This window comes from Quercus robur, chromosome 8, assembly GCF_932294415.1.
Source record: "Quercus robur chromosome 8, dhQueRobu3.1, whole genome shotgun sequence".
Lineage (NCBI taxonomy): Eukaryota > Viridiplantae > Streptophyta > Magnoliopsida > Fagales > Fagaceae > Quercus > Quercus robur.
Window position 1 is genome coordinate 19,112,284 of NC_065541.1, and position 25,423 is coordinate 19,137,706.

Below are 25,423 nucleotides of genomic sequence, written 5' to 3' on the forward strand. Positions count from 1 at the left end.
TTAGCTAAAAATGGGAATATAATCTTTATGAGATCCTTCTATTTCTTTGGGTATGACAGCAAGCTGCTGAGATTAAGCATTAATGAGCAAGTGATGTCATTTTTAGGACATGTGTCAACCTGCTGGAGCTGTTACAGCTTTTGCAGAAGCTGTTTGCAGCTTCCGCTGGAGCTGTTTCAGCTTCTGCAGAAGCTATTGCAGCTTCCGCTGGAGCCATTTTTGGTATTTTCCGCTAAGTTTTCTCTTTTGGAAAATATATTTGATGAAGTTTTAGAGATGTAATCATGGTCCTTTTGCATTTTAACCAAATATTGGAGAGTAAAGAGAGCATTTAATGCTAGATATGAGATGTTAATATATATTTAGCCATATGCTTGGAATTGATTTAGATGATAATAATATAATTGATATGAAATACTATAATTACATCTTTAAACTTATATTATATGATGGACATTAATTTTTATATAAAGAGCATGGAGAGTTTTATCATTTTAAGTGTTATATGATATGAGAGGCTTACCCAAATGTTACCTATTGCACACTAACACGTTAGAGTTCAGGGAATTGGGGAAGACACACCAAGCAACATGCTTTCATTTATCAACTTTGAACCACTGGAGCTTTACTGAACATACTTCTTAACCCTCCAAACCACGACTCCCAAAATTCCCCCGATGAGACTCATGAGCTTGGATCATGAGCCAAAAATGAGATGATGTGCCATGAGCTTAAACCATGGGTTTTGACGCCTTCTTGTGTAAATATGGGCTCTTTTGGGTTTTAAAGAGGTTTTCCCAAAATCCATGATAATATTGACATGTTGTGGGTCGCCAATGAAATGAAGCCATGTGGTGTGAAAAATTTATCATCAACAGTAGTAAAATAATTTTTAAATATGTGAATAGTGCCGTGGGACCCATTTTTAATTAAAAAGTTACTGAATAAAGAGGTTTGTGTACATGGGACCCACTGAATAGTGTCATTCTAGTGAACGCCACTGACAAAAACGTGAAATGCGCACATCAAAAAAAAAAAAAAAAAGAAAAAGAGAAGGAAAACGCAAATGCAGCACTGTGGACGCCAATCCAAACACATCTCATGTTACAAACTTCCAATGGTTACGGTTAGAGGTTTATGCTGACTGCCACATTGAGCACTAGTGAAGCTTTTTTTGAAACTACTAAATATTTGGAATGATGGTTTCATGCAGTAGATAAGTTATGTGCCTGGGTGCATTTTGTTCTACTTTATGATGCTAAATTTGGGGAAATACTTGATCTCCTCTGGATTAAAACATTCCTTTTGCAGAGACCATAATTCCAATTGATCTGACTTGCTTTTTATATTTATATATTTTTTGGTTGCAGAATCACAGATCTAGGATCCCTCTATCCTTGGAAACACCTTTCTACACCCTGTGGTTTGTGTACAAAAGTGGTGCACAGTGCACACTTCTGACATGCTAATATTTAGTGGTTATGAATATCTTTCATACCTATTCCTAATTGACATGTTCTGTATATATTGTTTGATAATCTGTTGACAAATATGCTAATGATATAAGCTTCTTTGATCATCAATTTGGCTTTACTTCTTTGCATCATGTTTTCAATTCTTTTGGGACTAATTAGTTGAGAAGTTCTTGGGTCATCTACCAAGATGTTGCCACAATTTTCTCATGTATGTTATGGAGCATTTTTTGTATTTCTTATTCTTTTTTCATCACCAACCAACAGACTTTTGTTTTTGCGGGGGGGTTTTTGATTGATTGATATTTTGATCAAATGGGTCTGGGATTTGAGATTCCATTGTGTAATGTAAAGTGATTTATACACTAAGTTCTCAGCAGGGCGAGCAAGTGTTATCCTTCTATCCTCCCTGTAGCATAGTCTTCTTCCCTCCTGAGAGTGGAAGTGTTTGTCCCCTATAGTAACAACGTTACTATTAGGGCTAGTGAATTTTCTTCGTGGGGTTTGGGATACAGTTTAGGTCTAGGAATGGAGGACCTCGCCCAAAGCTGGAAGAAGTTGTCTTTAACCGAGGTGGAAGAAACTAACATTGATCTTTCAAATGATAAGAAGAAGAAGGGGTCGGTGCTAGCGGTGAAATTTTTTACAAGGCGTTCACTGAATATTGAGGCTGTGGCACGAACATTCAGACCTCTATGGCGTACCAAGAGAAGTTTCGAGGTCAACGATGCAGGTAATAACGTGCTCCTAATAGCATTCGAACTAGAAGTAGATGCTGAAAGGTGTTGCAAGGAGAACCATGGGCTTTTGACAAGCACCTAGTAGCTCTACAGAAATATGATGGCACAACTCCAACACAAGATCTTAGCTTCACTACAGAAAAATTCTGGGTTCAGCTGCATAACCTGCCATACTCATTGTTGACTACTGAAGCAGCGCTCAGCTTAGGAAAAACTTTAGGTACTATTACTAAACCTAAAGATGATGCGGAGATGAAAAGGGGTAATTTTATGTGTGTTAGGGTGGCAGTGGACATCACAAAACCCCTTTGCCGTGGAAGAAAGGTATCATGGGATCAAACGGAGAAGGGATGGGTCTCTTTCCTCTACGAACGCCTCCCTAATATCTGCTACTGGTGTGGGTTGTTATCCCACGACGACAAGGACTGTGTGTTGTGGCTCAACAGCAAAGGCACGTTAACAGCGGCGGACCAACAATTTGGACCATGGATTAGGGCGCCACAATTCAATCTGGTGAGGAGGGCAATGGTGGAGGTACAAGGTTTTGAGCGTATAGCAAATCCAGTGACAACCACGCAATACAATACTGAGTCATTAAAAGGCAGGCCTGAAGCAGTAAGAGACGTGATAGGAACCATAAACACGGTGGAGCTGGTGGACAGTCCGTAGCAAATGCACATGGAAATTGAGGAACATGATGGCGGAGTTGCCGGCGGCGTGGACCGCGTGGGCAGTGATGCTTCGCTCAGCCAATCTCAGAATCATGGCGCATTAAATGGGGGCATTGATTGCACTATCAACTCTGAAGCGGTTACGTTGGACCATAATACAATCCAACCAAGAAAATATTCAGAGATGGAAAGAATTAATTTGGAGTATAAAGTGCCTGTAGTTAAGCCTAATAATATGGATGTTGGTGAGAAGGCTAGAATTGAGGAGGGAATTATCACAGGCGCAATTGATGCAACGTTCAACCCAATTATTAATTTCACAGCTGGCAATGGAGAGCAGCCGCATGTGGGTAATGGTAGTACTAGGGCAAACAAGGCACAAAGTAGGAGTAAAAATACAAAAAGTCAGGCACGTACCACGAAACAAAAATTACAGAGGCAAATAGAGGTAAATGCTGACGTGGGGAAGTATCCAAATCAGCCCTATGGTCCTAAACGTAAATGTAGTTCGCTCCAACATGATGAAACAGAGGACTCGGGTAAAAAGAGAAGAATGGAGATGGAAATAGAAACTCTTTGTGATGTCACGATCACCCAACTTGAAGCGGCGGAGGTTGTTGAACAACCCCGCTGGGCTCAATGACGCTCTTAAGCTGGAATTGTTGGGGGCTTGGGAATCTCTAGACAGTTAAAGCCTTGGAAAAGGTTGTTAAAAAAGAAGAGCCCACAATTATCTTCTTAATGGAGACAAAATCGAACACTGACTGGATGAAGAATGTTCAAGAGAGATGCAAGCTCAAGCATGGTTTTATCGTGCCAAGTAATGGTAAGAGTGGCAGATTAGCTTTGTTGTGGAAGGAAGATACAATTGTGGATGTCCAAACTTTCTCTCAAACACATATTGATGCTGTGGTGGATAGAGGAATTGGAATAGGGAAGTGGCACCTCACTTGATTCTATGGCAATTCAGATACAAGGAAGAGACCCGAATCTTGGTCCAAGCTAAAGCACCTGAAAGGAACATCAAACTTGTCTTGGCTAACAATAGGAGATTTTAATGAGTTGACTAGCTTGTCAGAAACAGAGGGAGGCAGCACTAGGCTGAGACAATAGATGCAGAATTTCTTAGATACAATCAATTTCTATGGCTTCAGAGAGGTTGACTACATTGGTCCAAAAATTCACATGGATATACCAGAAGGCGGATGGCTCACAGATTCGAGAATGGCTTGATAGGTCTTTGGCAACTTCGGAGTGGTTGGCTCTCTTCCCTACAGCCAAATTGTTTCACCTCACTTCTTCAGCTTCTAAACACTCCCCGTTGGCTCTACGAATGGTGAAAAAATCCCATAAAAGAAGACAAAAGAAAATGTTTAGGTTTGAAGCGATGTGGCTAAAGGATCAACGGTGTGAAGGGGTGGTGCAAGCTGCTTGGGATGAGGGTTTATTTTTGGGAGCAGATTACACACTTGGAAAATGCATGGAGATATGCCGGACCAGATTGGAGGGATGGAATAAAACAGATTTTGGTCATGTGGGTAGGAAGATTTCTGACTTGCAAAAGTGCCTTGAGTGGATAGAACTTCAACCCACAACACCGAACATTGTACAGCTCATGCGAAATACAAGAATAGAGCTGAATGGTTGGCTTGATAAGGAGGATGCAATGTGGCGCCAAAGATCTAGACTTACATGGTTCCAAGAAGGGGATAGGAACACAAGGTTTTTTCACACCAAAGCTTCGGCAAGGTACAAGAAAAACTTGATTGAAGGTTTGATGGATTCAAATGGAGTGTGGCAAGAAAAGGAGCAGATTATTGAAGAAATTGTGGTGGATTATTACAAAAATTTATTCACCACTAGTAGCCTGACAAATTTCAATGAAATACTAGAGGTAGTGGAGACGAAAGTATCACCATCAATGAACCATATGCTCACAAGTGATTTCACAGCAAGGGAGGTGGAGCAAGCATTGAAGCAAATGCACCCACAAAAAGCCCCAGGCCCGGATGGCATGCCACCTCTATTCTTCCAGCAATTTTGGTCAACAAGTGGTGATGTGGTGACAAAAACGGTACTTGACTTCCTTAATCTTGGTGTTTTTCCTCCCAATTTTAATGAAACACACATTGTCTTGATCCCAAAGATTAATGATTCTAAACTAGTGATTGATTTTAGACCTATTAGCTTATGTAACGTAGTATATAAAATTGCTTCAAAGGCAATAGCTAATAGACTAAAAAAGATTCTCCCTACAATAATTAGTGATACTCAAAGTGCCTTTGTAAATGGTAGGCTTATCACTGATAATGTTATTGTTGCTTTTGAGGCCATGCACCATATTAGTCAGAAAAAAGGAGGGAGAGTGGGGGAGATGGCACTTAAACTTGATATGAGCAAGGCTTATGATAGGGTGGAGTGGGAGTGTCTAGATAAAATAATGGAAAAATTGGGTTTTGATAGAAAATGGAGGAGGTTAATCATGAAATGTGTAACAACTGTAACCTATGCTATAAGGATCAATGGGCGTCCAAGAGGACATATTATACCAACTAGGGGGATCCGTCAAGGAGACCCTCTATCACCTTATCTCTTTCTCTTGTGTGCAGAAGGTTTGTCAACATTGATAAAAAAGGCAGTAGCAGATGGAAACATGGAGGGAATAGCCATTTGCAGGGGAGGACCAAAGCTCTCCCATTTGTTTTCTTGCAGATGACATCTTGATATTCTGCAAGGCCTCTTTATCATAATGCAACTCACTCCAACGTATTCTACATATATATGAGCAAGCTTCTGGCCAACAGTTGAATCGAGCAAAAACTTCACTATTTTTTAGCAAGAACACTCCTAGTGAGGTTCAAGAGGAGATTAAAATCAGGTTTGGGGCACAAGTCATCAAACAGCATGAGCGGTACCTTGGCCTACCCTCTCTGGTAGGGAGAAACAAACAGAGCACTTTCAAAAGCATCAAGGAGAAACTAGGAAAGAAATTGGCGGGGTGGAAAGAGAATATGCTATCCAAAGCTGGAAAAGAAATCCTTATCAAAGCAGTGGCGCAAGCTATTCCGACCTATACAATGAGCTGTTTCAAATTACTCGACTCCCTTTGTGAAGATTTGACAAGCATGATCCGGAACTTCTGGTGGGGGCAAAAGAATGACGAAAAGAAAATAGCGTGGTTAAGTTGGGACAAGTTATGCGAGCCTAAGTCTTGTGGTGGTATGGGTTTCAAGAAAATTAAGCAATTTAACATGGCTCTTCTTGCAAAACAAGGATGGAGACTCCAAACTAAGCCCAATTCCCTTGTTTGCCAAGTGCTCAAGGCTAGATACTTTCCACACTCTGATTTCATCCATGCTTCTATTGGCAACAATCCATCATATACTTGGCAGAGTATTTTGGCTGCTCAATTAATCGTACGTGAGGGTTTGAGGTGGAGAGTGGGCAATGGTAGGAGCACAAGGATTTGGGAGGATAAATGGCTACCTACAGCACCCACACATAAAGTCTGCTCACAAGGTTATTCTTGGACTCGGACACAAGGGTGTGTGAACTGATAAAGCCTGAATTTGATAGTTGGAATTCTGAGGTTATTGATGCTCTGTTTTATCCACATGAAGCAGAGGTAATCAAGGGTTTGCCATTAAGTGCTCGATGCCCAAGTGACAAGATAATCTGGGCAGCATCTTCAAATGGACTCTTTAGTGTGCGTAGCACCTACTCCCTAGCTGTAAACCTCAGCAAACTTGAGACCGTGGGGACCAGCTCAGACAATAGTCAAGTGCGACAATTTTGGAGGAGAATATGGAGCCTACCAGTACCGCACAAATTGAGGCACTTTGTGTGGAGAGTTTGCAAGGAGATTTTGCCCACAGAGGCTAATCTCATGAAAAGAAAAGTATTACAGCATGGCATTTGTGAAGAGTGTTGCACCGAGGTGGAGACGACGGGGCATGTATTGTGGAGTTGTAAAAAAGAAAAGGACACTTGGGCATATTCAAAGATTGTTGCACCAACGGGTGGAGAGGAGTGCGTGTCTTTCCATGATTTTTTATGGCAGTTGGTAATGGTTGATAAGGTGGAGGAAGACAAACTTGCTCGGATTGTCACCATAGCTTGGGCACTTTGGTGTAATTGAGATGAGGTAAGGAATGGAGGGAAACAGAAAACAGGGAGTGAAATAATCCGATGAGCAGCAACGTACCTGGCGGAGTTTACAGCTACAACAGTGTCACCAAGCGAACCAAGGCCAAGGCCGAAGTGGAGGAGCTTCTGGACACCACCACAAACCCCGATGTTCAAGGTTAATGTCGATGGAGCCATTTTCTCGTCACAGAGTGCAATGGGTATTGGCGTAATTATTCGAGATGAGGAAGTACGGGTGGAGGCAGCTCTAAGCAAGAAGATTATGGCACCTTTGGGAGCATTAGAGGTAGAAGCTAAAGCTTTTGAGGCAGGACTTCTATTCGCAAAAGACATTGGAATTCAAGAGCTGGTCTTGGAAGGGGACTCCATTACTATCTACAGTGCACTCTGTGAAATATCAAGCCCACCATCCTCTGTGGAACCCATTATTGTAGGTGTGAACGCACTGTGTAGTGATTTTAGACGAGTTGAATTCTCCCATGTAAGGCGACAAGGAAATAGTCCAGCACACTTATTAGCCAAACATGCTAAAGGAATTGCTGATTTTAGTACATGGATTAAGGAGAACCCTTACTTCATTGAGCAAGCTCTTATCCACGATGTAATTGCTTTTTCACATACGAAATGAAATCCTAATTTTCACATCAAAAAAAAAAAAAAAAATGGGTCTAGGATTTTGAAGGGAATTTGAGCTAGATACTGAAGAGGATGTGCTTTTAAGGATATGTTATGGAGCATTAAAAAGGATTTATTTTTTCTTTTGTCAAAAGCTCATCCAAATTTATGATCATAGCTGAACTTTTAACAAATTATGATTGATTATTACTTGTTAAACACTGATCCAAATGTATAATCAAATCGTTTCTAAAAAAAGAGAGTAAAATGTGTTCATCGGGGCAGCAAAGCAACATGTACTTCGAGAAAATTGTTGATGCAACCTGCAAAGAGAAAGGTGTAAAATTTCTCCAAAAAGAAGAAGAAGAGAAAGGTGTATATTAAGATGGGTTCTAGCTGTGAGCACCCTTGTAGAGGAGAAATTATACCGTCCTCATAGTGGATCACGTCATTTGTAGAGCTATGTGAGATTTGAAGGAAGATGTTTAGTTATCTGTAACATTAGTCAACCGTCATTTTTGGGTTTATTCAGTGAGGTTTTGTTGAAATGTATAACCTAAGCTGGACCCAATTTAATGTGAACCCTGGAATTTATGACACCAAAATTTTAGAGGCAGCCAATTTTGACTTTACGTCACAATACAATAATTGTTGTAAATAGATGAAGTATATAGGCAAGAAAATAAAAGATGAGGGTGATATTATATTTAAATTGCTTCTTGTCAAGTGGTCATCAACTATAACATATTATTTCTAAAACTGATATACATATCTCTCTTTTGCTTTTGTTGTTTCTCTAATATTTTCTGCACATTACAATGGTAGCAAAAGTTCTTATATAGGTTTGCAACACTCCCCTTTGGATGACTACTCGTTAAGAATATGCCTCATTAAAACCTTGTCAAGGAAAAACCCAATGGGAAAAAACTAGTGGTGAAGGAAAAAGTGTACGGTATTCTAGTAAGCTTTTTAGTACCTTCAAATTGCCTCATTAAAACCTTGCTAAGGAAAACCTAATAGGAAAAAACTTAAATGAAGGAAAAAGAGTACAATAAGCACATATCATTTTGATCATTTATTCCCCCTCATGATTATATATATATATATATATATATCTTCAAAGATCTTTAAGACGACACATGTCTGTTTTTTTTGATAAACTGGAATTCATTAACAGCAAAACTAAAGGGACAACAAAGTATCAGGACAAAGCTTGTTATGATACATTCCTGAGAAATCCGAGTTTATAAGCTCAAGCAATTCCAAAGGAGGATCAACATAAACAAAAAAGTCTCCATCTTGAGTAATCCCTTTCTTGGCAAGAAAATCTGCACAACCATTTGCTTTGCGATAGCAATGATTGAGCCTAACTTCGGGAATTTGACTAAGTAAGCGCCTACAATCATCAACAATATGAGTAACAACAGTATTAGAGTAGAGGGGGTTAGCAAGGAGCTCAATAACAGCTTTAGCATTAATTTGGATATCAACAGCACACAAGTTAAGGACTTTGCAGAGGGTCGGGCCATCTCTAAGGCCCCGAAGCTTCGCAGTAAAGCTGGTAGCTCTTCCTATGTTTCTTGAGAATACCTTTATCCATTCGCCATGCTCATTCCTCAAAATACCTCCACACCAGCCAAGCCCGGGTTACCACTGGAAGCACCATCAATGTTGAGGCGAATCCATCCTTGCTGCGGCCTTTCCCAACAAATTTGCATCACCCTTTGCGCACCAACTTGCTTAGGATTTAAAACACAATATTGAAACTTTGATGCACAAAAGAGAATATCCTTGTGGAGGTTAGCTTGTAGGGGCAATTATTAAAAACCATGCCATTCCTCTGTTTCCAAATCATCCAAACAGCAAAAGCAAATATAATTCTCCAAGGAATATGACTTCCTGCACGACACAATGAATCTTTACAATTTATGCTAAACCACTGAAGCATATCTTCCTCAAAAAACCCGTCATTAGCTTTAATTCCCAGCTGAGCCCAAATGTTTTTTGCCACCACATAGTCACGCAGCCCATGCAGAATAGTCTTAGGTTCCCTTTGGCAGATTTGATAGGTTTCCAAATCCCTTAAACCCCTTCTAGCTAGACACACTCCCACTCCAATGCTATCATGAAGGCACATCCAAATGAAGAACTTAATGTGCGGTAATGTCTCCATTTTCCAAACCCACTTACACGAGGAAAGAGTAGGAGGGTCTTGAAAGTTCATAGCCAAATAATAAGCTGATTTGAGGTCAAAGTCCCCATGACTCGTGCCACTCCAAATCAGCCTATCTTCCATACTAGAGACCAAAGTGGTATGAGGAATAGACTTTAGCTCCATAAGAATAGCATCAGGAAGAAGGAAGGACAATTTAGACCAATCCCACCTCCCGGGCCCATTAAAATCCTTTACAAGCAAATTTTCTTCCTCCCGGAATCCATCTCTTGCCTTTTTTAAAAAACCGCCAAACCCTTTTTCATTGCCTTCCACACCCTAGAACAAGGAAGTTTATCGACGTTCCAATGTCGTGCACTATCTTCTTAAATGTTGCAGCTGGTAATGATTTAGTAAATAGATTTTCCAAATTATCACTTGATCGTATTCGCTTGACATCAATTTCACCGTTCTTTTGGAGCTCATGTGTATAAAAGAATTTTTGTGAGATATGCTTGGTTTGGTCACCTTTGATATATCCTTCTCTGATTTGAGCAATTCAAGTAGCATTGTCTTCATATAAGATCATGGAGCTATCTTTGATTGATAATAAGCCGCATTTTTCTCGAATATGTTGAATTACTGATCTTAGCCAAATGCACTCATGACTTGCTTCATAAATTGAAATAATCTTTGAGTGTTTAGAGGAAGTAGCATATAATGTCTGCTTGATAGATCTCCATGAAATGGCAGTGTTGCCACAAGTGAACAAATGCCCTATTTCTGATCGGCTTTTCTTTGGATCAGAAAGATAATCTGCATCTGCATATCCAATCAACTGTGGATTTAATCCTTTTGGATAAAACAATCCCAAGTTAGTCGTTTCACAAAGGTAGCGTAATAGATGCTTGATTCCATTCCTATGTCTTTGAGTTGGTGTAGAACTATATCTTGCTAGTAAATTTATTGAAAAGGCTATGTCAAGCCGTGTGCAATTTGCAAGATACATTAGAGCACCAATTGCAATAAGATATGGTACTTGGGGACAAAAAAAATTTCTTCACCTTATTCTAGAGGACAAAAATGGTCTTTTTTGACACCTAGTGACCTACCCGCCGTTGGAGTGTTTAAGGGGTGAGTTTTATCCATTAGGAATTGTTTTCAGACATTTTCTATTTATGTTGACTGATGAACAAGAATTCCATTTGGAAGATGTTCAAATTGCAGTCAAAGACAAAATTTTGTCTTACCAAGATCTTTCATCTCAAACTTATTCTTTAATAATCTGTGATTTTTTTGAGCTCTTCTAGAGCCACTACAAGATTTAAAATCATCAACGTATACCGCAACAATAGCAAATTTGGATTCTGAGTTTTTAATAAAAATGCATGGACAAATTGGATTATTTACAAATCCTTCTTTCAATAAATATTTGCTGAGGTGATTATACCACATGGGTCTGGATTGCTTTAATCCATATAAGGACCTTTGTAGCTTGATAGAATACATGCTTCAGGATGTGGAGCCATATGCTTCAAGCATTTTGTATCCTTCAGGGACTTTCATGTATATATCATTATTTAATGATCCATATATATTTACTGTGACCACATCCATTAAACGTATGTTTAAATTGTCTATTACAACCAAACTAATCAAGAATTTGAATGTAATTGCATCCATTACAGGAGCATATGTTTCCTTATAATAAATGTTAGGTCTTTGTGAGAAACCTTGCACCACAAGTCGTGCTTTGTACCTATTAATTTCATTTTTCTCATTATGCTTTTGTACAAATACCTATTTATATCTGATAGGCACTAGGGATGGCAATTTTTACCTAACCTGCAGGTACTCAGCCCGGCTCGACCTTAATGGGCCGCACCCAGACCTGGACTCGACCCAATTAAAAGTAAAATTACCAAAATACCTATATATATATATATATATATATATATATAAACCTAATTTCCTAACCCTCATCTTCCTTCACTCTCCTCAGCCACCCCCCATCTCCCTTCCCTTTCCTCACACACTCTCACTCACCCTAACTCTTATTCAACCTCATTGCCTCAACCCAGTCTCCCCCCTCCCTCACCCTTATGCACTCTCACCCTCACTCATTACTCTCATCCTTGCATCACCGCCGCTGGTCATACCCCCATTCGTTCCCTTGCTGTCGGCCATACCCCTCAAGCCCTCCCTCATCCATGCATCATCGCCAGCCCCCCTGATGGCCTCAATCAGCCCCACAACCTCCCTCCCTCCCTCCTCCATGTGTCTCCACCTCCTTCTCCATATTTTTTATTATTTATTTATTTTTTATTATTTATTTTTTTCTATGTTCATTTCGTCTCAATCATGTGAGTTTGTGTTTGTGTTTGTGATTTCCGTGTTTGTGTTTGTGTTAGGATTTGTGTTTGTGTTTGTTATTTTGAAAGGAAAAATCACAAATCTAAATTTTTGTGTTTGTGATTTCTATGTTTGTGTTTTTGTTAGGATTTGTGTTTGTGATTTTGAAAGGGAAAATCATAATCTGAAATTTGTGTTTGTGATTTTTGTGTTTGTGATTTTGGGCTGGGCATGATGGGACGAGGACCACAAGGCCCGATGGGGGCAGGTTTGGGTTTTTAAAAAAACTTGTTTATTAAATGGGGCGGTTCGGGTATAAAGAAACTCGCCTCGAACCCGACCTGTTTCCATTACTAATAGGCACTACATCCTCAAGTGTTTGAACTACAGGACCAAATATTTAACGTTTTACAAGTGAATTTAATTTTGCTGAATTGCCTCTAACCACATTGGCCAATAATTTCTATGTTGACATTCTTCGACGAATTGTGGTTCCATTTCAAGATCATTACATCTGGTATTGTCAATGGCAATTTTGAATGAAAATACGCTGTCGACAACAATTTTATTTCTATCCCATATATCTCCTATACTCATATAATGTATTGAGATCTCATTATTTTCAAGTACTTGATCCTTTTCAGGAGATAACCCTTCAGGTGGCTCCTTTTTAGGAGAGTCCTTTTTAGAAGGCTCATTTTCAGGCGATTTTTTTTTAATAATTTTGGATAGATCAACTATTTCTGTTGCCTGTTTTATGAGTATAGATTCTTCAGGAGTTGCGGCTTTTATTTATTTTGAAAGTTCAAAAACGTGTACAAAAACACTTTTGAACGTTTAGACCCCCAAAAATAACTTAACCAACTCAAGCAATATGTCAAACAACTAGTGTGCGGAAACTTAACACATGCTATAATATGAAATTGGTTAAACAACTATCTAAGCCATAACAAAATAAACCACAGCAGATAATGTAAAGGCAGAGATAGAGAGGAAGGAAGATGCAAACACAGAGATAACACCAGATGTGTTATCGAAGAGGAAACCGAAGACCTCGGCGAAAAACCTCTCCGCCGCCCTCCAAGCGGTAATCAATCCACTAGAAAATACAGTTGGGATACAAGGACAGCAATAGACCCTCCAAGCCTAATCTACCCAATGCACCTAAGCCCTCCAAGCTTCTTGCTCCAACGAGGTTGCGCCGAACCTTTTTCTTTTCTAGCTTCCCGGATTCCGCTACTACACCGTAGCATCAACCAATGAAGATTGGCTCCTTCCTAACTGCTTCCCAGAACTCCAAACGACTGTCTCACAGAGATGATAATGGTGAGAACCAGGTTTGGTATAATGCCTCTCAAGGATTTGACAATGGAGAGGAAGAGAGTGAGGGATTTTGATGAGACTCTAAGGTATAGATTGTGGGTGAAACAATCTGGTTTTTCTTTAGGGTTTCTCTCTCAAAATTCTCTCTGGAAGCTCTCTTTCAATCGTGGGTTAAAGGGGTATTTATACTGGAGTGAAGAGGAATGCGAAACGTCAGGTTTTTCCAAAACAGGGGTGGCTCGCGGCTTGACCTTGCGGCTTGACCAAGTCGCGAGATCCAGTCGCGAGTTAACCGTATGGCCAGTTGTCCTGTTTTGTCCTGTAGTGCTCCAGCTAGCATGACTGTTCATCTTCCAGCATGCTTGGCACGTGTGCAGCTTCTGGCGACTTGCAGCCGCGAGTCCACTCGCGAGTCCCAGCCGCGACACTCTGTTTTCTTGCACACTCTTGAGCAATCTTCACTCTATCTCACTCACTACCCTTACAACAATCCCACCTAAATACAGGGTTACTAAATGCTGAATTACAAGCAAATTTGGCACGGAATAAAGCCAATTAGATGGTTGAATAAATTCAACCTTACAATCTCCCCCTTTGGCTATTCCGTGACAAAACCCTAAAACAGACTCTAGACTTAACATGTGAGTTGGGAACAGTTGAACAAAACTCACTCACACCTAACTCTAGAAGCTGTGAAGCACTTGAATCATATGAACATAAACTCCTGAAACACAACAATACACCATGATCATTGTAAGCAGAAAATTATAAATGCATATGAAACAGGCAATATGAGATCAAGCAAAGATGGAGTTAATAAACAAACCATGGCTTGATCAACCAAGTGAACACCACAAGGTAGTGATCACAGTGCTCATTCACACTTGGAAAGAACACAAGGACATACAAGTTAACAAGCACAAGGCAAGACACTTGTATGTTCAACACTCAACCAATGCATAGCACACAAGGCATATGCATCTAGGAACAATCCTACAAGGGCACAAGAGTGACAGTACATAAACCAAAATGCAGAACATTTAGATTAAAGTACTGATTTCAACATAGCATAAAGGCTGCACTTAAGCAAGGTACAAACCAAATAACTTCCTAAAAAACATCATCAAACATATATTAAAGTTTAAACCAAGAGTATATGAAAAGAGTTAGGAACATCTATACACCAAAACACAGTGTATCAAAACCATAAAAACACTAAAATACCCAAATCATAAACATATATAAACACATTACTCCCCCTCAACTAATTACTCCCCCTTAAGAGCTGCTTTTCTGCTTCTCAATCATCAATGAACTTCTCCCCCTTTTTGACAGGAATTGCCAAAGGGTCACTGGTCATGCTGAGTTGTGAAGCTGTCAAGTTTAGCAGCCAAGACATCAATCTGGTCTTGCATGGCTCTCATCCTGTCAGAATGCTCAGTTTGGACTGCCCTGATCCCATCAAGCCTTTCCAGAATGATCTGGAAAGCATCTGGAGGTGTGTCTGCAGAAGTTGAAGCTCTGTGTCTTTTGCCACTTCTCCTAGGTGTTGAAGTTGATGCAAGCCCTGCTGCCTCTGCTTCAGTCTCCATTGGGGCAGCCTCTCCTTCATCACCTTCATCTTCTTCTCCTGGAAGCCTAACACTTATCCTTTTGCAGGTGAGCTTGTTGATTGCAGAGGGTGTAGACATGGGACTGATGTCTTGAGGGATTGGAACACCCTTACTCCTAAAAATCCTCATAAGCAAACTGGGAAAGATCAATTTAGGCCTAGAGGTTGTTCTAGTCTCATCCACAATGATGTCATAAATGTGGGAACTTATGTCTATGAAGTTCTTTTCTTTGAGATCCATCAGAAAGACTGCTCTAGCACAGTTGATTGTAGTCAATTTCCTAATGGGATAGAGGTTAAACATCATAATTATTGTAAGGCACCTCATGTCCACTGGAAAGGCAGTGGTATTCAAACATTTCCCTTCTCTCTGCCCACCTATCCTTTGTTGAATTGTTTCAATAGACACACTCCTATCCTTGTAATTGATAAATTCTTCATCATCTAATCCTTCAAGCCCTAATGCATCATCTATGACATGAGCATCCAAGACAAATTCTTTACCCCTCACCCAGCAACTCAATTCATTATCCTTTATCACAGCATTTGAGTAAAATTCCCTAATTAAGGGTTCACACACAACAGGGAAACCACCCAAAAGCTTTTCCCATCCTCTTCCTTCAAAACAACTGGGAATAAAAGTTTGCCTTAAGTCCTCCAAATCCACAAATCTCTCTTGAATGATTCCTGCATTCAAGAAGTTATCCTTGTATCTCTCAAAGTGGTGAACTGACCTAAACAATCTAGAATCCATCTTTAATCTCTTGTCAGCCTTCTTTGCAGTAGATTTCTTCTTCTGAGGTGAGGGAGCCATCTGTGAACAATCAGAAAAGGCCACAACAACATATAGCAATATATGTGCATAACCAGTCAGTACCATGTAATAAACAGAGAGAGATATCAACCATACAAATGAACTTCAAAAACTTAAACAACAAGCTACTTAGTTCAAACATATGGATAAACCAAGTCTAGGATAGGAAAAACATGAACAACATGGTGAAACTATCCTAAAGGCAGATAAATGACATTGAGACAGATAATGGAAAAATGATATGACACTCAAACAATGTATTGATCCTAACAGGAGCTTCCCACAGATTAACACACTAAAACATGCAAATCTAGCACAGTAAAATTCACAACCTCAAAAGGAACCAATAGAAACAACTCAACAGCTCAAAGATCAGATTGAGATAAAAGAAACACTTAGCTAAGCACAAGATGAAGAGCAATAAGAATATGACTATCATTAACACAAACTATAGCAACAGCATCCACAAGCTAAGCAAGAACAAGGAGCAGAAACCGAAACAAAAACCCATTTCAAAAACACAATCATATGCGAAAAATCAAGGGTAAAAGCACAAAATCAAGTAGAAAAGAGTGTAAAACAGAAAACCCATACCTGTAACTTGACGATTTTGAGCTACAAGAGTGCAACACTAGAGATTGGAAAAGGGAGCACGGAGTGTTTGGGAGGGAGAGAGTTTAGAGAGAAGATGAACAGTCACAAAAATTCGAGGGAAAAACTGAAAAAGTTTAAAAATTGCTCCTGTTTCTGCAAAACACGCGATTTTCGCGACTGGATTAAGTCGCCACACAGTCGCCAGCTCAAGCCGCCAAAGCACTCAAGAACAAAATTTTGAAAAATTTTTCTAAGTGTTTTTCGCGACTGGAAGGTCTACCCGCGAGTGAGTCGCGAGCTGAGCCGCGAAAATCTCTGAGTGAATCTCGCGACTGGATCTTCCACTCGCGAACAAGTCGCCAAAACTGACCAGCGAAGATGCGACTGAGGCTCGCGACTTGACATACCCGCGACTGAGCCGCCAAAACAGGGCAAAACTGAACTTTTGAAATTTTCAGATTTTTCAAACAAAATACTTTCCAAAAACACTTAAAACACTCAAAAATCTTTTTGTGCTTCAATTAACAAAGATTGAGCATGTGAAAACACATTTTATCAAGTACAATCACACAAATGAATATGGCATTTATTGAACATAAACTTGTGTGTTGTGTGTGGATATCAACAATGAGATAGTCCTTTGTCTAATGTGAAGCTTCAATGATCAATTCAACCAAGGCATACACAATTAGCACTAGATCATGTGACCAATCTCAATTATAGAAATATGAATCTATGACCTCCCACATAACTTGATAACATAACTTGGAGCTTTTCATTTGACTCCACTTTCAGCCATAACATTTGATCTTTTGAGGCAATCATCTCTCATTGTGAGAGGGATATATAACATTTTTCTTTGAAGGACAGGCCTTTGGCCTTTTTGAATGAAATTTCACTTTTTAATATAAGGTCGCTTACCCTTTTTCCTAGTCAAATACTAGAATGTGCGATAGGCTTTTGCAGCTCAATATCTCTTTTCATTTGGAGATTTACATTTGGAGAGCTCTTTTTAGCAAAACAAAAATAAAAAGTGGGAAGATATATAGACACAAGTCTATGCATGTCTCAAGATCAACATAACCATTCACTAATCATTCATGACAAGTTTGAAGATCTATTTACAACAATCACATAGATTTCAAGATTTTTCCCACAGTGATATAAGTGCATGAAAACAAGCAATGCTCGAAAATGCACAAAGCCATTAGCACAAAGGTACAAGGCAAAACGAGTTTTAAGACAAAACTCAACAAAGTCAATCAAGCTTTTTGATTTTCAAATTTTTTATGTAATTTTTGGATTTTTGACTCAAGAAACAAAAAGATTGATAAAACACAATTAAGAAATATTCACAAGAAGACAAGTAAGCAACCAAAATCAAAAACAACAAGCATACCACACAAACATAGTCACAGAGCATAGGAAGTATTAATGCATGGACATGTTGTAATGCTTATGCATGAGTACCCCTTTTCACCCACACGTCACTTGCATTTGGGGTGATTTCCTTAAAGGATTGGGTACGGGAGTTAGGGCTTTCAAACCTTCGTGAGAAGCTTTCCAAGCAGTTGGTGAATGCACCAATCATTTTCATCACGTTCATCATTCCGGGATCTCCATTTTGCTCTCTAGGTTGATCACCTGCCCAAGTTCTCCTATCAATTCTTGGTCCTCCTGACCTTTGAGGAGTTGCACTGTTCTTTGCTCTCAGCTTTTGGCAATTTGGTCGAGTGTGCCCTTGAAGTCCGCAATAATGGCACACATACATTCCTCTAGGACCTCTTTGTGGTCGTGGACGTGACTTGGCACGAGATTCAGACCTGCCCACAGACTGATTACGATAATTCAGCATCCGTTGGTCCACCACATTCTTCTTCTCCTCCACCTCGAGCTTCACACCAGTAGGGTCAGCTACAACTGGATCTTTGGCCTTTACAAACTTCACTTCTTTAGTGACATTTCCAGTTCAGCTACTTCCTCCGGTATATCCCAGTCCGGATTTGTCTGAAAAGCTCTTTTGAGAAGATATAACATCATCTAGCTTCTTGGTGGTGACCCTCTCTATTTTTGCATTTGCTTGCACAACCTCATTCTCAAGAAATCTCACTTTAGTGTAAGCTTCGGACAGCTCACCATTCAGTGTTTCAATCTCGCATTCGGCCTCCCTATACCGGATTAGGAGACTTTTGTAGTCCTCCTCAGCCTTCTTCATTTTTCTTACAGCAGCCTTGGCTACCCTTGTGTATTCACCCGACTTCTCCAAGAGTGAGTTGTAATTTTCTTGAAGAGTTGCTGTGCTTTCTTCTTCTTCAGCTTCCGATTCTTCAACAATTCCTAGTGAGTCATCATCACTATGTTCTCCAAGGTCTTGAACAAGCACATTCAACTCATCTGAAGACTCAACATGAGCAATAGTCATGAAAGCTGAATAGTTCCCCTCTCCATCACAGCTCTCTTCAGATTCTGAGTCAGACGAATCTGAGTCACTCAAGGTTGTGGCATACACTTTGCCTTTCGATTTCAAATAATTCGGACATTCCTTCTTAAAGTGTCCATACCCGTTGCATTCAAAACAAGTGACACCTTGTGTGGATTGGGATTCTTTTCCATCTTTCCTTTTGAAATCCCTCTTCTCCCTTCCAGAATTTTGGAATTTTCTCTTATCATCAAATTTTCCATTGTTTTTGAATTTCAAAAACTTTCTGAAATTTTTAACGAGATAGGCTACATCCTTGTCAACCATATCTTCTCCCGATGAGCCTTGATCTTCCACCTTCTCATTAATGGTCTTTAAAGCAAGGGATTTACTCTTCCGTTGATTGGGCAGCGACATCTCATAAGTCTGTAGAGAACCAACCAGCTCCTGTACCTTGATGTCGTCAAGATCCTTGCTCTCTTCAATGGCTGTCACCTTAGCACGAAAACTTTCCGGCAATGATCGAAGGATCTTCCTTACAATCTTTGAGTCCTCCATTTTCTCCCCCAAGTTAAACTTACTGACAACCACTTCATTTAGCTTCCCATAGAAAGAGTCGAAAGACTCATCCTCACTCATCTTGAGCTCCTCAAACCGAATGGTCAGCATTTGTAACTTGGTATCTTTCACTTTCTTCGTGCCTTCATAAGTTGTTTCCAGAATCTCCCATGCATCTTTGGCAATGGTAATGTGAGAAATCCTGTGAAATTCATCTGGAGACACACCACAGAAAATAGCATTTAGTGCTTTACTGTTAGCATTAGATGCAGCAAGTGCTGCCTTATCCCATGTGGATTTGGCTGCCTCAGGTTTGGTCCAACCAATCTCAACAGCATCCCACACGGATTCATCAATAGAGCATAGAAAAGCTCTCATACGAACCTTCCAAAACGCATAATTACTTCCATCAAAATATGGAGGTGCATTAAGGGATTGAGACCTATCCATCTCAAAAAGGGAGTCAAGGATCACACAAATGGTAATGAAACCAAACAGCAGTGTACCCGCTCTGATACCAATTGAAAGTTCAAAAACGTGTACAAAAACACTTTTGAACGTTTAGACCCCCAAAAATAACTTAACCAACTCAAGCAATATGTCAAACAACTAGTGTGCGGAAACTTAACACATGCTATAATATGAAATTGGTTAAACAACTATCTAAGCCATAACAAAATAAACCACAGCAGATAATGTAAAGGCAGAGATAGAGAGGAAGGAAGATGCAAACACAGAGATAACACCAGATGTGTTATCGAAGAGGAAACCGAAGACCTCGGCGAAAAACCTCTCCACCGCCCTCCAAGCGGTAATCAATCCACTAGAAAATACAGTTGGGATACAAGGACAGCAATAGACCCTCCAAGCCTAATCTACCCAATGCACCTAAGCCCTCCAAGCTTCTTGCTCCAACGAGGTTGCGCCGAACCTTTTTCTTTTCTAGCTTCCTGGATTCCGCTACTACACCGTAGCATCAACCAATGAAGATTGGCTCCTTCCTAACTGCTTCCCAGAACTCCAAACGACTGTCTCACAGAGATGATAATGGTGAGAACCAGGTTTGGTATAATGCCTCTCAAGGATTTGACAATGGAGAGGAAGAGAGTGAGGGATTTTGATGAGACTCTAAGGTATAGATTGTGGGTGAAACAATCTGGTTTTTCTTTAGGGTTTCTCTCTCAAAATTCTCTCCGGAAGCTCTCTTTCAATCGTGGGTTAAAGGGGTATTTATACTGGAGTGAAGAGGAATGCGAAACGTCAGGTTTTTCCAAAACAGGGGTGGCTCGCGGCTTGACCTCGCGGCTTGACCAAGTCGCGAGATCCAGTCGCGAGTTAACCGTATGGCCAGTTGTCCTGTTTTGTCCTGTAGTGCTCCAGCTAGCATGATTGTTCATCTTCCAGCATGCTTGGCACGTGTGCAGCTTCTGGCGACTTGCAGCCGCGAGTCCACTCGCGAGTCCCAGCCGCGACACTCTGTTTTCTTGCACACTCTTGAGCAATCTTCACTCTATCTCACTCACTACCCTTACAACAATCCCACCTAAATACAGGGTTACTAAATGCTGAATTACAAGCAAATTTGGCACGGAATAAAGCCAATTAGATGGTTGAATAAATTCAACCTTACATATTTATTTATTTTTTTTGTATTTTTCTCTTTCTAGGAATTTTATCTTTAGCACTAACAGGTCTTCCATGCTTCAGGCATGGTTTAGAGTCATTTGCTACTAAATTAATGGATTGTCCTATGGAGACTACAATCCTTGTTGGGGTATTAGCAGCTGGAATGTGAGATTTCATAATTTTCTTATTGTCAATGAAAACATCTGGTAATTGATTTGCAATACTTTGCAAATGAATAATCCTTTGAACTTCAAGTTCATATTGATTTTGTACAAGGATCAAGATAAGATAACGTCAAAGCATTCCAAGTTATCTCTCGTCGTGCTTCTGGCAATGAATTTTCTCCCTCTAATATCAGGAAGAGTTTTACATCAAAATGACAATCATGAAAACGTGCCTTAAAAACATCACTAGTTGAAGGTTCAAGGTATCTAACAATAGATGGAGAATCAAAACCAACATAAATTCCAAATATGCATTGAGGACCCATTTTAGTGCGTTATGGAGGTGCAATGGGAACATATATAGCACAACCAAAAGTTCAAAAGTGAGACACATTTGGTTGTTGACCACAAACAAGTTGCATTGGAGAGTTTTTATGGTAAGCAGTTGGTCTAATGTGAACTAATGATGCAACATGTAATATGGATTGTCCAAAAGAAAAAATAGGTAATTTTGTTTTCATAAGCCAAGGACGAGTAATCATTTGAAGTCTCTTGATCAATCATTTAGTTAAACCATTTTGAGTGTGTGTATGTGTAACAGAGTGTTCAACATCAATTCTAATTGATATGTAGTAGTCATTGAATGCATGAGATGTAAATTCACTTGCATTATCTAAGCGAATTTTCTTAATTGGATGATCAGGAAATTGTGCCCACAACCAATGATTTGAGCAAGCATTCTAGCAAATGCAACATTCCTAGTAGAAATTAAATAAACATGTGACCATCTTGTTGATACATCTATTAACACCATAAAATATTAGAATGGTCTATAAGGCGGATGTATAGGTCTACAAATATCATCTTCTAAAAAATAAAAGGTCTACAAATATCTCCTTGAATTCTTTCTAAGAAAGATGGAGATTCAATACCAATTTTTTATGGTGATGGTTTGATAATTAATTTTCCTTGAAAATAGGCACTACATAAATAATCACGTGGTGAAAGAATCTTCTGATTCATTGAGGGGTGTCCATGGGAATTTTCAGTGGTTCTACGTATCATTGTTGATCCCTAATGTCCAAGACGATTATGCTAAAGCATAAAGATCTGGTTAGAACTTCATGCTGATAGCGTGTTGTAAACAGAGAAAATATATAGGCAAGAAATAAAATATGAGGATGATATTATATATAAATTGCTTCTTGTCTAGTGGTTATTCACCACAGCATATTATTCCTAAAACTGGTATACATATCTCTTTTACTCTAGGTGCTTCTCTAATATTTTTCCTGCACATTACAAGTTCCTCAAACTTCTCCTCCTAATAAATGTGGTGGGTGGCATGTCATGCCACCCATGAAATGAATAGGTTTACAAAAATAATTTCTTTTTTAATGATCACACGTGACAGATTTTTATTTCTTTTTTATTTTTTGAGAAATTATTATATATGGAGAAATTAAATCAAACATAAAGGTTTAAAATGAGCATTTTGAATAGAAATGGCTAAAATAAAAACAATCCAAAATTTTAACTTATGTAAGTCCTAAAATATACTTTATTCATTTTGTTTTAAGTGTTTGAATTTTTTATCAATAGCATCACACGTTATGTTGATAATCGTAAACTTAGGCAAAAGATGAAGCTAACTAGACTATGGCTTGAGTGATGAGATACATGGAATGATGGAAAGCCGAACATCAATGAAGTAAGAGATTAAATTCTGTAAGGATTTGGTGTCAAACCAATGTTTTACCCCTCCAATCCCAACATGTCATATTATCTTATCACATATTTAAAAATAAGCACAACCACACCTAATCAATTCTAATACCCATATATAAATCTAACCAAATTAGGAGTTTATTGAGATGTTAATAGATGTATTAAATTTTAAATAAAATGTTGACGTGACAATCTCTTATTGAATAGTGTAAAACATGGGTTTTACACCCCATCCTTACTGAATTCAAACTCATGAAGTAATGGTATTGATGAATGGAAAAAAATACGGGAATGGGAACATATATAATAAATCTCATGATATCTTTCTTGAAAATTACTAAATATTTTGGAAGTACTATAAGTACATACTCCCCCTCTCACATATATTGTGAGTCATACCATGACTATAATTAGTGGATCATTATGTAAGAGGGGAGAGAGTATGGATTTATGGTACTGCATGAGTATTCAATAATTTCTCCTCATTTCTACCATGTAATATCTTGTCAAGCTAAGTAAGTTAAAGGTTCCCTTTCATAATTAAACTTGATTAGTTACTTTAATAAAACACATGTATAATTCATTCACTTTTTGACTATAAGGCCAATCATCTTTACCCCACTATGACAATTTCTCGTTAAAGTTGAGGTGATTCCAGTGATGTCTCTTGCGGTGCAATGACCTGAATAGCAAGTCCACCCGAGTTTGCATTCTGAATTTCACACACATGCATATCTACCATTAATACAAGAATGTTTACATTTTAACCATAGTTTTAAAAATCGGACTAGACCGATCGGTTCAATCGGGAACCGGTCTCCAATCCGGTTCTGTATGGTAAAAAACCGAAAATGAGTTTAAAATCGGTAAATAGTAAAAGCCGGCCGGTTCAACCGTAAAACTGGAAACCGGCGTGGTCAAACCGGTTTTGCAAAATACAGAGAAAATGACTTTGTTTCTCTTGATTTCTTCCCCATTCGGCCTCTCTCATTGGTGTAGCAATTACTTTATTGCTGTGAATGATGGGAATGAAACAATTTTTCTTCCTCATTTTAAGAATCTTAGATCTTGGCAGAAAGGTGAGAGGGAGAGATAGATTAGAGAAAGAGAGACGAATGAGAGGTTATGGACTTTCAAATCTCATATTTGTTTAAGGAGTTGTGAGAAGAAATGTGAGAAAATGATTAGGAAATATCTCAGATCTGTTTGGTTTGGGCGAGGAGTGAGGATGAACTATCGGGCTTGAAGGTGAGAGCAATTTAAATCTGCCACTAGTACTTCTTTGGAGAGAGAGCTCTGAGTAATTTTCTAACTTCTTCTAGATCTACTTTTTAAAGAGAGGCAGAGGAGAAGACTTTATGTTTTTTTAAAAGTTTAGCATCAACGTGGTTGGATGTTGATTGGCCACGTTGATGCCTGATGGTTAGGTGGGAGACCACTTTGGGTGAGTTTGGTTCAGGTTTTTGTAAAAGTGCATAATGAAAACGTGGAGTTTTCAAAAAGTGCATAATTAAAAGGTGCATTTTTAAAAAACTGAGTGTTTGGTAAAAACTGTTAAAAAGTGTTTTTAGAAAAAGCTGAGTGTTTGGCTAGCACTTATAAAAGTGGAGGTTTGAGTTATAAATTACCAAAAAGGACAAGATATATATATATATATAAGTGAATTTTTTGTTTTAATTATCTCTCTTAATGCAAGTTATGGACACAACATTTTTATAAAAATTTCACAATAAAGTCTATATGACAAGTTTTTAATGGTAGATAAGAAAAATAATAATGTCATTAGTAGGTTCAAATGAGAACCAATAACAAATTACTGTGTAAAATTTATTATGAGAAGTGTTACGTTCACAACATTTTTCGCAATATTTTCACAACAAAATTTATGTGGAAAGTTGTTACTAGTTCTAATTTGAACCCACAACTGAAATTATTTTTTTACTAATCAATATTAACTAATAACAATCTGTTACTTAAAATTTATTATGAAAATATTGTCAAAATATTACAGTAGCATTTCTCAATTAGGATTTTTTATTTTTTATATTATTTTTCCTTTTTTCATTTCACTTTCAACCATACGTTTTATTTCTTTTTCTTTTTTTTCTTCTCCACACACTGTCCACTATCTCTACCCCTCTTTTACTCTCCTTTTCTCCCTCATTCTCCCTCATTCATCAGAACGTTCCAGGAGCTCTTTCTTTCTCCAGCTCCCTCTCTTTTTTTTTTTTTTTTTTACTTGATTCCAAAACTCTCTCTGTGATAAGAAAATTTTCCTTTTCTCCCTCAGTCAAGAACATTCCAGGGAGCTCTCATCTTCGTGCTGTTGCTCATCTTTGTCCCCAACCCAGTCCAGATGGGTCAGCTGGCTTCTGTCCTTTGTCTTTTTTTTTTTTTTTTTGGTTATGATTTGATTAATTTTAAAACTGTGTTTTTG

At 38.8% G+C, this 25,423-nt stretch overlaps 1 protein-coding gene across 1 annotated transcript; it reads left to right on the top strand.

Moving 5' to 3' along the window:
• Positions 1 to 7,177: 7,177 nt before the first annotated feature.
• On the top strand, positions 7,178 to 7,657 carry LOC126696002 (uncharacterized). Its single transcript, XM_050392792.1, has one exon. The coding sequence runs from the start codon at positions 7,178 to 7,180 to the stop codon at positions 7,655 to 7,657; it is 480 nt and encodes a 159-aa protein (XP_050248749.1).
• Positions 7,658 to 25,423: the final 17,766 nt, after the last annotated feature.

Coding starts and splice junctions, on each gene's coding strand:
- LOC126696002 (XM_050392792.1), top strand. CDS start 7,178: ATGTTCAAGGTTAATGTCGATGGAGCCATTTTCTCGTCACAGAGTGCA.